General features: G+C 41.9%; 1 protein-coding gene across 3 annotated transcripts in view; it reads right to left on the bottom strand.

The window, feature by feature from the left end:
• Positions 1-15,396, bottom strand: part of Utrn (utrophin) — a 490,302-nt gene that overhangs the window by 97,734 nt on the left and 377,172 nt on the right. For all 3 annotated transcript variants that reach the window (XM_051164610.1, XM_051164608.1, XM_051164609.1), the window contains one exon: positions 99-367. In XM_051164610.1, the coding sequence (XP_051020567.1) occupies positions 99-367 (269 nt within the window). The remainder of the gene's footprint in view (positions 1-98; positions 368-15,396) is intronic.

Below are 15,396 nucleotides of genomic sequence, written 5' to 3'. Positions count from 1 at the left end.
GTCCCTTATAATGAGTTTTATATGTGGGTCTCTTTATTTGTGTTCTATGCAACAATAAAACATTCCTTAAATACTTTGTCGAAGGCAATGGTGCTGACCATGGTTTTCTCTATGTGATCCTGAAGCGAGTCTATAAGCAGGTCTCCCACGGGCTTCCAACCGTTCCGCACAGCCTCGACCTCCTTCACGTCCGCGTCCACGTCATCCATCGCTCCCTGCAGGTCTCGGAGCTTCTCTAATGCCTTTCCCACTTGCTTTTGCCAGTTGCTCGTCGCAGCATTTAGACTCTCCCACTTCTCTTTGACTTCAGAAGACTGTTTGCGCATAGCTTTGGCGAGCTTTTGGGCTCTCTCCTCAGGAGTCAGCTCTGTGATTAAAAAGGAGAAGGTACATCTTGGATGTCTAGTCATGTATATGTTCATTCTTCACATTCAAGCGTGACTCTCACTTTTAGAGGGCTTACTGGTGTACACAAAGGCTCAGCTACAGTGGTCAGAGGAAAGAAATTTCTCTATGTTTTTACTTGTAAGCCATAGTTACATGGAAGCATACGCTCAAAAGGAGAAGAAAATGCTTGCTCAGATTAGTAAATGGTTTACAGTTCATAGTGACTTCTGAATTTTAGTACTTTAACACTTGCAAGCCTTGAAATGAGGCAAGTTAACTCAAGGAAGAAAACATTTTTGCTTTACCATAATTTACTTATGTAAAAATCCAGACAGCTTTTTAAATTCCATTATTCTCACGAGAAATTAGAAGTATAATTAGCACAGAATAGCCATAGGGTATTTTTTAAATCTCTCAATATAAGATTAATTTACCGTGTTTCTTTAAAGAAGTAACTCAAGGCATATGACATATGAGAGACGTCATCGTCCATGAATTTGCTTGGTTATTCGTGTTTAACAAAGGGCATTTTCTGAAGACCAGAGCTACAGAAGCAGAAAGCTTATCCACATTTCACCTGGAGGACGGCAAGACTGCAGGACCATCCTTGACATGCAACAGAGCCCAGAGGGCTGTCTGAGTATAAGAAGTAAACTAAGCCTTCCCAACGGAAACGGCGGAAACAAAGAGTGACAATCCAGAAGTGAAGAAAAGATAAACACGGAAGCCAAAGTCAGGTCCAAAGTCCAGGGCCAGAAACGCTGAACCCAACAAGACAAGGACAAAAGAATAAAGTTGGACACAGAGAGTGACTCGCAGGGCAGGCCAACCAGGTTTGCGGAATGTCTGGGGCTCTCTATCCTCCACACGTGGGGATCCCCTCTATAATCAAACTGGTTTGAGCACATCTTCTTGAGTGTTTCCCAGAAATGGAGAGACAGGTCACAAATACACAGTCATAGTAACAGGCAGGTTCATCTAAGACAGATGTGCATACAGATGCTCCAGGACTTAAGGTATGTTATGGATAAGCCCATCCTAAGCCCAAAAGAAATACCAGAAATCAAAAGCATATTTATTAGATTTGACTCTCAATGTATCACAGCTTAGCCTATATTGAATATGGATAGGGTCCCAGCATGAGCCCATGGCTGGGCGAGCTCACTGAACACAAAGCTTCCTTCATAACAAAATACTAAAGGTCTCATAATGTTCAGAATACAGCACCAAGTGCTTGCAGCAGAATGGCCGCACGGCTCTCTTCTCCCATCACTGAATCCCCCCAAATGTTTCAGGATGACTCATTGTAAGCATCTATCTGCAATAATATCTCACCTTTTAGCATGAACAGCATTGGTAATTTCTACTTCGCCTCAAAATGTTTTTTTGGGAAAATATGGTTTATTCAACTTGGTCACAAGATAAACTTTGTCCTAAAATAAACTGAAGCAAGCCTGTCTAAACGTTAACATCCAACCTTATAAAAAACAAAAAACACACAACTCTGCCTGCCTATCTGTCCTCATTTAAGTGTGATCCAAAAGACAATTTAAAGAGACAGACTATGTATGCTTGTTTAATTTTGCAGAAAAAAAATTAAACACTGATGCTTAGGCTGCAACCAAATGGTCCATGATGCATTCAGCAAACGCAAATCTGTGCTGTCAAGTCACTGCTGGGTAAGTGAATTGAGGTTGAAAAAAGAAAGCATAAAAAAAGTGCTCCAAATATACCAGACCCGTCCCCACACACAGACTGACACACATGTGCACGCACACAGACACACACCCACACACACACACACACACACACACACACTAATAATAGCAACAAGTGAAAGCCAGCTTTAAACAACACTCAGGATACAAAGACAAGAAGCCTAGAGAGACCATCTAATAGTGCAACCCACGCATCAGAACTGCCAGACTCCAGCGAGGAGGAAAACATTCAGAACGTCATTAAAAAGGCAAACCTCCTTTAAATTCTTATACCTTGGGGACATCTGTAAATTGCCAATTCTAACACCTATATTTTATATTTTACAGAAATATAAAAGGTTATGCGTAAGATGAAAATCTCATTCCTGGCAGCCTCAGGAGAGATGGGGCAACTTTTATAAGGGTTACACCTGTGCTGGTTAATAAGTTACTGGGGCTTTTCGAAGAATGTATTTTAAGTGCTTGTGTTTCCATAGCTAAGGGCGGGGGGGGGGGGGGGGGGAGGTGCGGGATGGGGAGAATCTGCCTGTTCTAGAAAGGACAGCTTATTCAGTGGTTTCCCTTGGATAAAGTAAAAACTGTTTCTGAGTCAATCATTAAATAGCACAGCACATCACTGAGGGGCACACACAGCTTCCTCATCCCGGGACAAAACATCTACTGCCATGTTTTTGTCCTCAGGGTACCCGCCTCTGTTTGCGCAGTCCTTTTGTTGTTCTATCACGTAATCCCCACTCAAGCAGCTCCCCCAGAGGAGCAGCAAAGCTCCACGTTAATCTAACCATCTGTTTACCACGGAGGACCTGTGCCCACTAAGCATTTTTGAGTCAGAACACAAGTGCGTCCAATTGAAGCAACAAAAAGAGCAGAGCAAACTAAAGGAAACCAAAACTCTCCGCATTTGTGGGGCATGTGAAATGAAGCAACAGGTTAGGACAACCTGGGGGGTGGGTGTGGGGGGTGGGGAGGTGGAATAAAACAGAAGAAAAAAATGAAGACTTCAGAGAGGCAAAAAAGAATTCGAAGGACAGGACTGCATTGTTCAAAAACAAAACCCTCCCATTTGGGAAATCAATGGATAAAGGTTCTTTTAAGTTATCAAAGGGTTCTGTGGTAAGTTCTGAAGCCCTGAGTGGGGAAGCATCTTGAGCCTTCCTTCTTTAGCCTGGTCTACTAGGAGAAGCCCTACTATGAGAGCTGGCTAAAACTTTACTTTCTAGAAGCTGGTATCAGAGACCAGAGCTAAAGCGGACTCACTTGGCTCATCAGACCTGGGGATGCTTGGACAGATGCCCACGCTGCCCAGTGGTTCCAACATCTGTCTGTTGAACATGCCTCATTTACTGGAATACTGACAAGGATGCCCTGGTCCCTTCAGTTGGGTTGATGTGTCAATCCCATGTAGAACACAGCCTCTAAGTATAGGAGGACCAGAGCTCAGGGATAAGAGGGAATCCTAATTTGCATTTGAAAAGCAGAAACCGGGGCTGGTGCCAGGGAGCCAAAACAGTAGCCAAATCTATTTGCCCACAATTCTGAGACCAGAAGAGCTAGCTCTTCCTGCGTCACTTGCCTTCCCCCTCAGTGTCTGTGTGCATATTTTCATCCTGTCTCTCTCAATCCTCCTCAGTTCAGGCCTGGGCAATCAACCTGTCCAAATTTTAAATGTGGAATCATATTCAAATTTTACTATTTACATGCCTGGATTCATTTGATTATATATTCTACGTCCCATCACACAGTATGGATGTTTTGCCTGCTTCCTATTTTTATTTTATTATTTTCAACAATAAGGTCTACCCTGTGCTACAAGTTTTAGGAAGAAGCAGGGGGAGGGAGTTGAGGAGGGTGTCACATGCCTATTATCTTTGCCCTTGGTGGGAGGCTAGCCTGGGCTACCTACAGGGGACGAGAGGAAAACTCAGAAAGTCCTTTCTGTTTATTTCTTCAAGTGAGCTCATAAAGTGTCCTCCATTTATAGTGGGCTCTTTTATACCGTGGGAAGAAAGGCCGCAGGGAGCAAAGCCAGACTAGGACGGGAGCCAAGAAGAAGCAGTGCCACTCCCTTCTTGGGCATGCGTGTTGCTTGAGTACCGGGCTTGCTACATGATTTGTTCTTCCCTGACTTTCCCAGAGCAAACCGCATGGAATATATATATTAGGAAACCACTTTACTCACAGTGTTTATTTTAAGAAAGGCAGGCATTCTCCCTTTGTGTGCTTGTGAAAAATATTTATTTGAAAGATATCTCTTTTTATAAAATGATGATAATCACATATTAGAATCACCCTGGTCTTATTGTTAAGGAAGATCTCCTAACTTTGTCATATTTTTTTCTTAATTATTGTACTGACCCAACCTCTACTTCTTGTTACTACTGAGTCAAAATATTTATGTCACGAACATTTCTTTCCTTCTTGGTTGAGAATCCAGACAGAAGACCAGGTCTGTCATTGACTTGCAGTGAATATAATTTTTAGTGTTACTTTTTAAAAACAACACTAAATTTCATTTTGAAATGTCTGTTTAATTTTTCTCCCTCCTTTCACACCCATGGGAAGCTATTTATTTAAAAAAAAAAAAAACTTTAAAAAAATCATTTAATATACAACTATTCCCAATCTGAGTTGGACTATGTGCTTTTTCCCCATGTTGTACAGTCTACTATATTTCATCAAAACATGAAATATAGGGGGACAAAGAAAAAGATTGCAAGTAGGACTTTCACTGCTACACAATTCCTTGTAAGAAAAGATTAGGAGACAGAGTGTCAGTTCTTACAGAAGTTAGTTTTGCCCTCCTAGATGCTGCTCTTATGTTGGCAGCTCAGTTATAAGTCTAGGAGATCTGGACGCCTCAAGTGATTTCACCCATAGACTCAGTTGATTAGGCCATGAGAGTTCAAGAGAAACCATTTACTGGCTCTTTTTTGTTGCTCCTGAGTCACAAATGGGAAGAAGGACTAGATTAAGGAACTCCAGATGTAAAAAGAGATTCTCGCTCTGGAATCTGATTGGCTTTTCCTGCTTGCATAGCTGAGACTCAAGAAGATAAAAGCAAAATTGTCTACAGAGAAAATGTAGGGTCTACAAAAATGACCTCAAACAAGGATGTTAATAATGGCAAAAAGCTATGCTCACTGAGGGGGAGCTAGCGTGCTCTACTCTTGGATTTCAATGTATTAACACTCATGTCTCATGCCCAAAGTGAACAGTGAGCATCGTGAAACCACTTTGAAATTTCCTTTACTAAAGGAAATTCTACAAGAGAAATAGGTAAACTAGCTTATTATTTTACTTACCTCTTAAACTTCACCTTTAATTTTGGCTTAATCTTTTTTCCCTTTTTAAATTTTTTTTTCATTTTGCATTTTACATCCTGATTGTAGCTCCCTTCTTGGTCTCCTCCCAATCCTACCTTCCCTCCCTCATTCCCGCCCCTCCCCTAGGCGTCAGGAAGGGAGAGCCCTCCTTCCCTATCATCTGACCCAAGCCTATAAAGCCTCATCTGGACTTGCTGCATCCTCTATGGCCTGGCAAGGCTGCCCCACCGCAGAGCACCAGAGTCTATGTCAGAGGTAGCTCCTACTCCCCATATTTTGGAACCCACAAGGAGACTGTGCTGCCTATTGACTTCATCTGAGCATAGGGACTAGGTTTAATCTTTAATCTTTAAATTTTATTGCAAATTACATCCATTGAAAGGTGTGTGTGCGTGCGTGCGTGTGTGTGTGTGCGTGCGTGCGTGTGTGTGTGTGTGTGTGTGTGTGTAAGATACTTGAATATGACTCTTAAGGCCACACTCATGTCTTAGATGCCTGCCCTCTTCCTACTTTGTCATCCTAAATACTTAATAAAGTTAACTAATATACTGCACCTTACACTGCATCGCCCTCAGATTCTTGCCTGCGGCACACTTAGGAATCTAGTTTTATCTGAGTGGAGTTACCAAAGGTTTGCAGTCCTCAGAGTGCTGGCAGTAGTGATGAGCTTTGACTGCCTACTGATATTCACACATAAAGTACCTCTTTATTTTTTTTCTTTCTTTTCACAGTCCTTCCATTCTCTTCATAATCAAAAGGTGTTTCTGATTAAAATAATGGGGAATATATCACTTCCACTCCTAAATATCCTGATTAAATAATTATCTCTCTAAAATGTCCCATCAGTAGTTAAGAAGATCCCGTCCACATCCTAGCCTGTGAGATGACTGAGGACAACAGTTCATTAGAAACCAGATCCCAAGAATATCAAGTGCGTTCAGCTGATGAAGACTTCTAATTATGCTCACCTAGTAAAATTATAAGGATGACAACAAGTGGAGGCCACTCAGACTTGATCAACGTGCAAATGCGTAAAGTTCACCTTTCAATGAGGACAGAATAAAGGTGGTGAGGTGAATCTGAGAGCAGAAAGAAGAGAAGGAATGAGGAGGAAAGATGTAGATATATTCAAAGAAATTAAAAAATGTCCAAGAAAAGAGAAGTAGGGAATATCTTGCAAAACTGCAAAAGACAAGTTACTGAGGACCAGGAGGAGGGGCACGAGGAGGAACCAGGTGCATGGACCTCCCTGAGGAACAGGGACCTCACCAAGGCCACTCCTGACTGGACAATCACTAGAGGTCCTTGAGATTGTATTCTTCCTGCAAAGTGGACCAGAGTATGTGGAGCCAGTGCTGAGCTGCAGCCAAGCGAGGAGACTACTAATGTCATCAACAGCCGGGGACGAGGGCAGCCATGAGTTCCCCGAATGTCCTTGTGCTGACAACAGTTTTATGATTTATTTGTTGTCCCATTGGAAAGCATTAGGCAGGTCACTGGGGCCAGGAGAAGATACTGAAAACATCAGTATCAGCAGGACAAGGCATGCCACCGTGCTGTCAGATGTATCCTCGATACCTTTAATACCACCAGGCACATGGGAAGCATCCCGTGAGTACTGATAAAGCAATGAATCGCTCTCCTGGTCCATGTTTGACTGAACAACAAAATGGAAATGAAATTGTTTTATTCTAATGTTCTTTCCCATCTTTAAAAAAAAAATCAATAGATAGGGGCTGGGGAGATAGTTCAGTCATTAATGCTTGAGACAAAAGCATAAGAGTGGGTACTAACTTTCACACAAACTCTGGTGCCCCATATTTGACCACGTCCCCTGGAGGGGGAGGCCTGGTGGCACTCAGAGGAAGGATAGCAGGTTACCAAGAAGAGACTTGATACCCTATGAGCATATACAGGAGGAAGAGATCCCCCTCAGTCACAGTCATAAGGGAGTAAGGGGAAAATGGGAGGGAGGGAGGAATGGGAGGATACAAGGGATGGGATAACCCTTGAGATGTAATATGAATAAATTAATAAAATATATATTTTTTAAAGAGTGTGAATCCTCACTACCCACGCAGGAAGGTGGGTGTAGCAGTACGTATGCCATCCCAAGGCTGGGGAGGTGAGGATGGGAAGATCCCTGGAGCACTGACTAGAGAGTCTAGGTGAATGGTTAGCCAGGTCCAGTGGACAAAGTGGACAGAAAAAAAAAAAAAACTGAGGTGAAGAGTCCATAGAAGAAGAGACCTAATGCTGTCCTCTGCCCTCTACAGTCAGGGGCATATTCATAAACACGCCCACCCACCCCCACGGGCGGGTGTGCACGCACACACACACACACACACACACACACACACACACACACACACGAAATCAAAGCACAGGAGCTGCACACTCACACAGGAATCAGAGGACAGGAGCCATTGATGTAAAATCTCTTCAAGTTTTGTACCCAATTCATTCTCTATCATAGCTTGTATTTATCAACTTAAAAAACGTCTTTCTAGACCTTAAAACATTTTCTTAAATCCTAAACAACTTAAGCCTAACTGTGAAACTCTAACTATATAGTCTTCAATCCTATCAGGAACACAATTACTACTTAAGTAGGAAGTGCAGGCACTTAGATAGGATAGATAGGATTTTCCTCAACGTTGTCAAATACAAATGAGCTGAAGATTTTGAGTGTAACTTTTATATATGGCTTTTCTGATTGTCCCACAAATGTTCTTACTATATGTAGTTTATTATAAATAGATAAATAGACAGATGATACATAGAAGACAGATAAAACCTTTCTTGTCACATTAGTGTCCATTTCTCCCCACATTCTGGGCCATTTCCCTGCTACACACAGAAGCTAGTGATCCATAACTTTAAATTTTCAGGAGCTTTCTACCTAAGCTTAGCCATTCTTATTAAAGAAGTTAAGCATGCTTTATGTTTATGTACCACTAAAATAAGCAGCAAGTTAGCTGAAAAGGGACATTTGTTGGCATTATATGTTCGATCCATGGTGACACCTCAGAAGTGTCTAGTTCTTGACTGAGAAATGACAATGACAAAAGGCAGCACAGGGGCCCTTTAGGCTAAAACCTAAAAGTTAAACCCGAGATGTAGATTCCCATAAAATACATCCCTATAAGTCGTTCCTATATTTTTTTTTATGAGGCAAATGTGTTTTATTGATGGTCACAACCCTGACTGAAGAAAGTAGCAGATGGCAAGCAATTTATTAAAAACCTTTGTGTCCATCACACTAACCTCTGTTCTCCTATCAGGAATGCTGACTTATTTTCTTAAATAGAATTTCATTGTAGTAATATGACCATGAAAAACATTTTGCTTTTTAAAGACATTCTGCCCAATCCAGGGGCTTCTTCATCCAAGGCTGGGTCACTACATGCATACAGACACTACAGAACTTTAATTTTGGGAGGATGCGGGTATTGCTCTGTAGCTAAGAACACTGCAAAAGAGAGATACATGTTTTTCTGTCCTGTCATGCATTACAACTTTACCCATCTAATTTGGACCTGGGAAGCTAATTAAATTATTGCTGTGCTCTATAGACCTGAAAGCAATTGCTTATACTCCAACTTTTTATGTGAAAATTAAAGACAAATTCTAATATCGCCTAAACACCTTCTCCCTCGGTAACAGGGAGTCTGTGAACTGGTGTGTGAGTCTATCAAGCAGTGTGGTATTTTAGTATGGGAAATGTAACAGTGGGTACAAAGAAGAGCTATATACATTTAATTATGCTGTAAGTTTCCTAAAGGAAAAATAACTCTTATTTCTGCTCGATATACAGAAATACTAGTAAGTACAGAAGTAGATAAAAACTCCAGAGGTTACAAGCACCAAGTTTAATGACACAAATCTTGGCCCAGCACCTGCATAGACTTAGGAACTGTGTACCCTCAATACCCTATCTGTACATGGGTGATAGAGAACACTGTGATTACAGAGAGCTGACATAGAATTGAAAGCATGGAGGCTTCTTGGGATAGATCCTGGCCCAGCACTGGCATCTAGTAAGTACTGGCTTGATGGGAGAACCTATGTAGCATCTCTCGCTTGTCTTCTCTGTCCACAGCATGTTTATAATGGGAAGCTCCCAATCCTAGGAACCCTCAATCCTGCTCCTCAGTGGGAATGAGGGGAAGCTTTTCATGGAAACTCTGGATGTAAAAAGGCGGTCGGCCCCTCCCTTCTAAGAGCAAAGCTAAGAAAAGGAAAACCTGCAGAGAGGTAGAGAGGACTCCAGGAAGGCCAGGCTCATGGGTGGCACTTCAGCTGCAGCCGCCAGCTGTGTCCCTGCTCCTCCTGTGGCCAGGTTACAGGGGGTGAGGGGGTGGGGGTGGGTGGTGGGGAGCAGGGGGGGTTAATAGAGTCTAAGAGGGTGGAGGCCTGCTAGAAGCAGAGGGTCCTATCAAAACAAAGGGATTTGAGTTGATAAATCTGTTAATAGCAAAACAAACAAAGAGAGCCTTGAGGGGGAAAACCACCTGCTAGTTTTTAATAGCCTAATTATTTCTGTTGGGTAATGTGTAATTTGGCCTCATTTTACTAGCTGCAAGGAAATGATGGGGCCCTAAGTTACTTGGAGAAGTCATACAAAAGGACCTGCCATTAAGCTACATGATAATTTCACATCCTCACTCATTCAGTGATCATAAGATTTTACCTGTACAATTTCATCATTGTCATTGCTGGTATAAAATGGACTGACGTAGAGTTAAGATATGGTTTAGATTGTGAAACGTGGCTATAGTTCTCCAAAAGATAACACTGTTGTTTAGCCTATCATACCAAGCCCAGTAGTGCTCCATTGTCACATAGGATTTCTATTGCTGTGATGTGAAAAAAAAAAAAAAAAAAAAAAAAAAACCACCATAAAAACAGACAACTTGGGAGGAAGGATATACTTCAGCTTAGAACTCTAAGGTCACACTTCACTGCTGAAGGAAGTCAGGGCAGGAACCTGAAGGTAAGAGCTGATGCAGGGGCCATGGAGGAATTCTGTTCACTAGCTTTGACTTCCGGGTTTGTTCAACCCACTTTTTTTTTTTTTTTTTTTTAGCTCCCAGGTCTACCAGCCCTGGGGTGAACCATCCACAGTAAGCTGTGCCTTCCCACAGCAATTATCAACCAGTGCCATATCACTCAATATATGAGTCCACGTAGGAGAGAAGCATTGATGATGTTCGGATTTCTGAAACATTATAAAGCACTTAGTATTTCAAAGGCTACAGTATGCTCTGAGATAAAACAAAGACTGCTAATACATCTAGCTAGCAATCAAAGAACTAAGGAGGAAACACCGATGTGAAAAAAAATGATTATTAACCATTGACCCCAAGGTCCAGTCACATGCAACTAATATGTATAGCACCAACATACAGAAAACATATAAGTATACACGGATAAACACATTACATTAAGAAGTATGTTTTTCTATGGCTGTTTGCAAATGTCATTTAAATGAAGCAAAGTTGATGAGCCTAGGATAAAACAAAAGTCATTCTCAAAACAGAATGAAACTGTAGTCATGGTAACAGAAAAAAGCTTTAGCTGGAATTATTTTTAAAGGTGATTTGTGGGAAAATTAATGAAAAAAGTAACATACTATTTTATAAAACATTGGTAATTATTATTGGACATGATGAGCAGTTGAGGGAATGCCATATATTCCCTGGCTATCTCTAGAGATGGAGGGTAAAAGGGCAGAGTCGGCCCCTGGCTGTGAATCCCACAGTGCACAGATCCTTGACACAGCCTGGGAATCAGCTGCAGGATTCCCATGAGTCAGCAAGGGGAAGTTGGCAGCACATAAAAGAACCAGGAAATATGTGTGCAAGGCTGAGAGGTTCTTGACACCGGGAGTCAAGAAGGAGCAAGGAGGTCAGTGGCCAGAAGACTCTGCATGAGCAAAGATGGAGAGGGTGAAATTATAGGGATGGGCCAAGAGCCAGTGACAACCCAGGGCTGAGGAAAGGTCAATAAGCTCGGCCTTAATGCTGTTCTTGCACCTCCCTTCATTATCTCAATGACCTTGGTCAGCAATGCAAGATGCTCTTGGCCCTTGTATCCTTTTCTTTTTTTTTTTTTTTAAATAAAAATGGTATGTTATAATCTGTCTAACACATTCATCTGGTTCAAAGAATGAATACAAAAGCAGTTTTAAAAGTAGAGAAAATAGAAATGATAAGAAATTTATATTCTATTATAAACTGGATGATAATAATCAACTAAAAGCAATTTGCACTAAAAGGAAAAATATGTCGATATGATACATTAAATGATGTTACTTCCATATTGTTCAAACAAGAGGATTGAACACAAAGCTTTCTAAATTTCCTACAATTATTAATGTAACTTTAGTTCCATTATAAATGTTTACTTGAATCATGTATAAACAGAATAGGTTGTTCTGTTTGCTGAGTTTTCCAATTTCTCTATGGTTCTAATATTTAGAAGGAAATTTATTAAAACAGTAAGACTTCTTAAACCATCTTCCAATGGATTCCTATCCCTGCCTTCAAAAATAAACCACAATTCATAGCTTAAGATTTTCTTGATTGGAAAAAGGTTCAATGGCGAGTCCGGCTTGTTTTATTTAATAGTTCTTATCTGGTATCTGTATTGTCTTTCTCCTCGTTTCTGTCAGTTGGCTGTGGCCATTCTGTCAACCTAGTCCCTGTCTTGTCATTTCTACTTTGTTACTTGTTCGCAATTCATAAGACATGGGGTTCAAGCATTTACAACATGTCTACCACATGGGTCTGTGTCTCTGAGGAGGCAGCTAACAGCTTGGCTGCACCCAGTGGGACCTCTATGTTTCCTTTATTTTATCCTTTGTAGATGTTCAAGTCACTAGCCATTCAGGTCCCCAATAAACAGGAAGTCAGGGAAGCCCCAGGAAGAGCTAAGCTTCTAAGCCAGACTTTGGTGACATGGTTCGACTCATGACAAGGTGCCAGAGGATCACAGAAGAAATCAGACAGCAAAATATTTAAGAAGTCACTGAGAGTAGGCTGAGATTGGGAGAGTGTTAGGTAGGACAAGTCAGTGCTGTGCCAGCATATGAGGAAAGAGCTGGAAAACAGAGTAGACGGACTATGGGTAGAAAAACCAAGGTCAAGAGTAAGACAAGACAGGCCATGGCTGCAAAGAGCTTAAGTCTGATGTCCAGTGGAGGTCAAGCATGGAACAAAGAGTGAGTGGCATGAGACAGAGTCAGACAGAAAAGCTGAGGCCAAGTCTCTGCTCAGTCTTCCATGGCAGGAGAAGCCCAGATCCCATTCTAAACAAATGCCAATTCTGGGCTTTAGACAGATCATTTGGGGGCTGGAAAGATGGTTCCGTAAGCAATGCATATGCCATGCAAGCAAGATTACCTCAATGCAATTCCAAGAGCTCACAGAACCACCAGGTGTGGCACCCCATGCCTGTAAGCCTAGTGACAGGTAGGCAGAGACATATGGGTACCTGGGGCTTGCTGGCCAGATAACATACCTGAGTCAAAAGCTACTGGTAAAAAGGAGAGAGCCTGTCTCAAAAAGAGGGAAAGATCAACAAGAGAAGACCTCTGCACCCACACACAGGTTAACGCTGGGTGGTACTGCTTTTCAAATATTCAAAAATACACACAACATTGTAATTATTAATAGAATCGATAACTGAAAAATGAAATGAGGAGAATGGAGCTTGCAAGAGAAAAAGACATTTGAGAGAAAAATGATGGAGAAAAGTATTTTCTGGAATTAAAAAGAGATGGATCTATCCTTGTACCCTAGGGTACAATGCACAGAGTATATTCAGAAACTGCTTATTAAATAGAACCAAAGAGCCATAATATGGTTTGGGTGAGCACTAATGCCCCCAACACTGAGTACTCTTGAGCATCTCACGAGATGACTAATGCTCAAACAGTCTCTGCTTCTAATAGCAGTTATGCATAAGTCACAGGAAACAACAAAAGAATAAAAGCTATTATGGATAATTTTCCTCCATTTACTTTTAACAGCAGGTAAAATCAACTACCATTACAGAAAAGAATATCAAGGAAGGAGAGGGTTGGAAAATGGTTACTCACATACACACACAAAGAAAATCCTTGCGACGTTAAACTCATGAACCATTTTTCTCTTCCCCGTTCCCAGATGTAATGGTTGAAAACTAGACCTGAGAAATATCCTGAATCTAAGAGCAAAGGAGAGTATCTTTTAAACTCTTAAATGACTGACTACCAAGGAGAGCCAACAGCACATGTCACTTTAGTGACAGTAGATGATACCACTACAAAAGCATCTCAACATCAACATCCTCCCTCACTTTCCTGCCAAGTCCTGGGGTAGTAAAAAGTCAAGAAAAGCATCTCTGTGCAAGACTTTAAGCTAGGCACCATGAGGCCATAGAAACCACTTTTCTCCCAGATTTGACCATGTGAAACTATAGTAACATCTGCCTCACTAAGTGAAGTGAAAACGCTCTGTCCAACTTTGCAGGTTCCCCAAAGTCTGAGTCAACACACAAACATTAATAGACACACACACACACACACACACACACACACACACACACACACACACACACACACATTTTTTAAAGTCCTCTGTGAAAAAAAGTCCTGTCTTCAAGGTAGGAAGCAGAGGCATGAGAGTATGTATGGCAAACATCAAATATAAAACATATTAAACAACAAATACTAGGAAAGACAGAGAAGAAAAGGAGACTTCATAACAGAGGATACTGGAGAAAAACTAAGGAAAGACATGACATTTCGATAAAGACCCAAGTGGGAAGGGAGGGGAGGAGTAGGAGGGTGGGCAAGAGAAGGAGGGAGAAGTGGGGAGGGTGGGAGGTGGAGGAAGAGGTAGTGGTGGCAGCAGTAAGCACAGGGGTCTGGAAGAGGAGCAGAAATACTCCAGGAAGTGGGAAGAGATGCACAAAGGTTTAGACTGGAGCGACTCTGAATGTCCAAGAACTGTCAGTGCAGCCAGCACAGCAGAGTGAGGATGAGAACAGATGCAGCAGGGATGCCGGGTTGGAGGTGACAGAGGCAGCTCTGAGTCGCCCTAAGGAGTCTCGCGTGAAGTCGCTGCACTCACATTTTCAGTTGCTCATTATGGCTGCTGGGAAAGAAATATCTCAGAAGTAGCACAGGGCAGGAAGCCAAGCTGAAAGGACAGTGGGCAATCCGAGGGAGAGGCGGTGCTGGCTCGGGGAGAGATGTAGAGGTACAGGATTCTGGTGTGGTTTCAAGAGTGATGGGACTCACTCATGGAACGGATTCTGTAGTAGTTCCAAGAATTCTGGGGTAAACAACTGAACTGGTAGAACTTCTTGGGCAAGGTGCAAGAACTGAAGGAAAGTAGATACCAGCCCCAGGAGGCTGTTGATTGCTAACGGACACAAACTCCATAAACACTGGTCACTTGCTCTAGGTAGCTGGGAGTCTGGCTACATTTCATCTGAAAAGTCAATAAGCCCCCACCCAGTCCTCCTTTCCTCATCAGTTTCTCACAGCGGCAGTTCTGTTAGGGACTGAAGACTTGAAGAAAAGCAAGTTCTGCGAAGATGGATTCTTCCAGAGAATTCTCTATATTTTGGCTCACTGCCTTTGCTTTAAAATTTGTCGGCAAAAGACTGTTAAACGGTTTGTCTCATAAACATGTTCCTGGAGGAGACTGTAGGTAAAGGCAGAATAATTAATAAAACTAGTTCTTAATCTCACATCTTATACAGAGTTCTCTATGAGTCTAACCCAGTGCCTCATACATGCAAAGCATTGTTAAAGTGGAAACATTCAACTCAGGGTTTAAAAAAAAAAAAAGGAAACTTTAAGTGTCCTGGAAAAAAATGAGGGAGCAAAGCCTACAGCAGAATCTGTGGCATTGAAGAGGGTGGGGCTGGGACCTAAAGAGGTATTTTCCCCTCAGGGCCCTAGGTGGATCTGG

Source organism: Acomys russatus, chromosome 21 (assembly GCF_903995435.1).
Source record: "Acomys russatus chromosome 21, mAcoRus1.1, whole genome shotgun sequence".
Lineage (NCBI taxonomy): Eukaryota > Metazoa > Chordata > Mammalia > Rodentia > Muridae > Acomys > Acomys russatus.
Note: the sequence above shows the minus strand (reverse complement) of the source record. Positions and strands in the feature narration are given on the sequence as shown.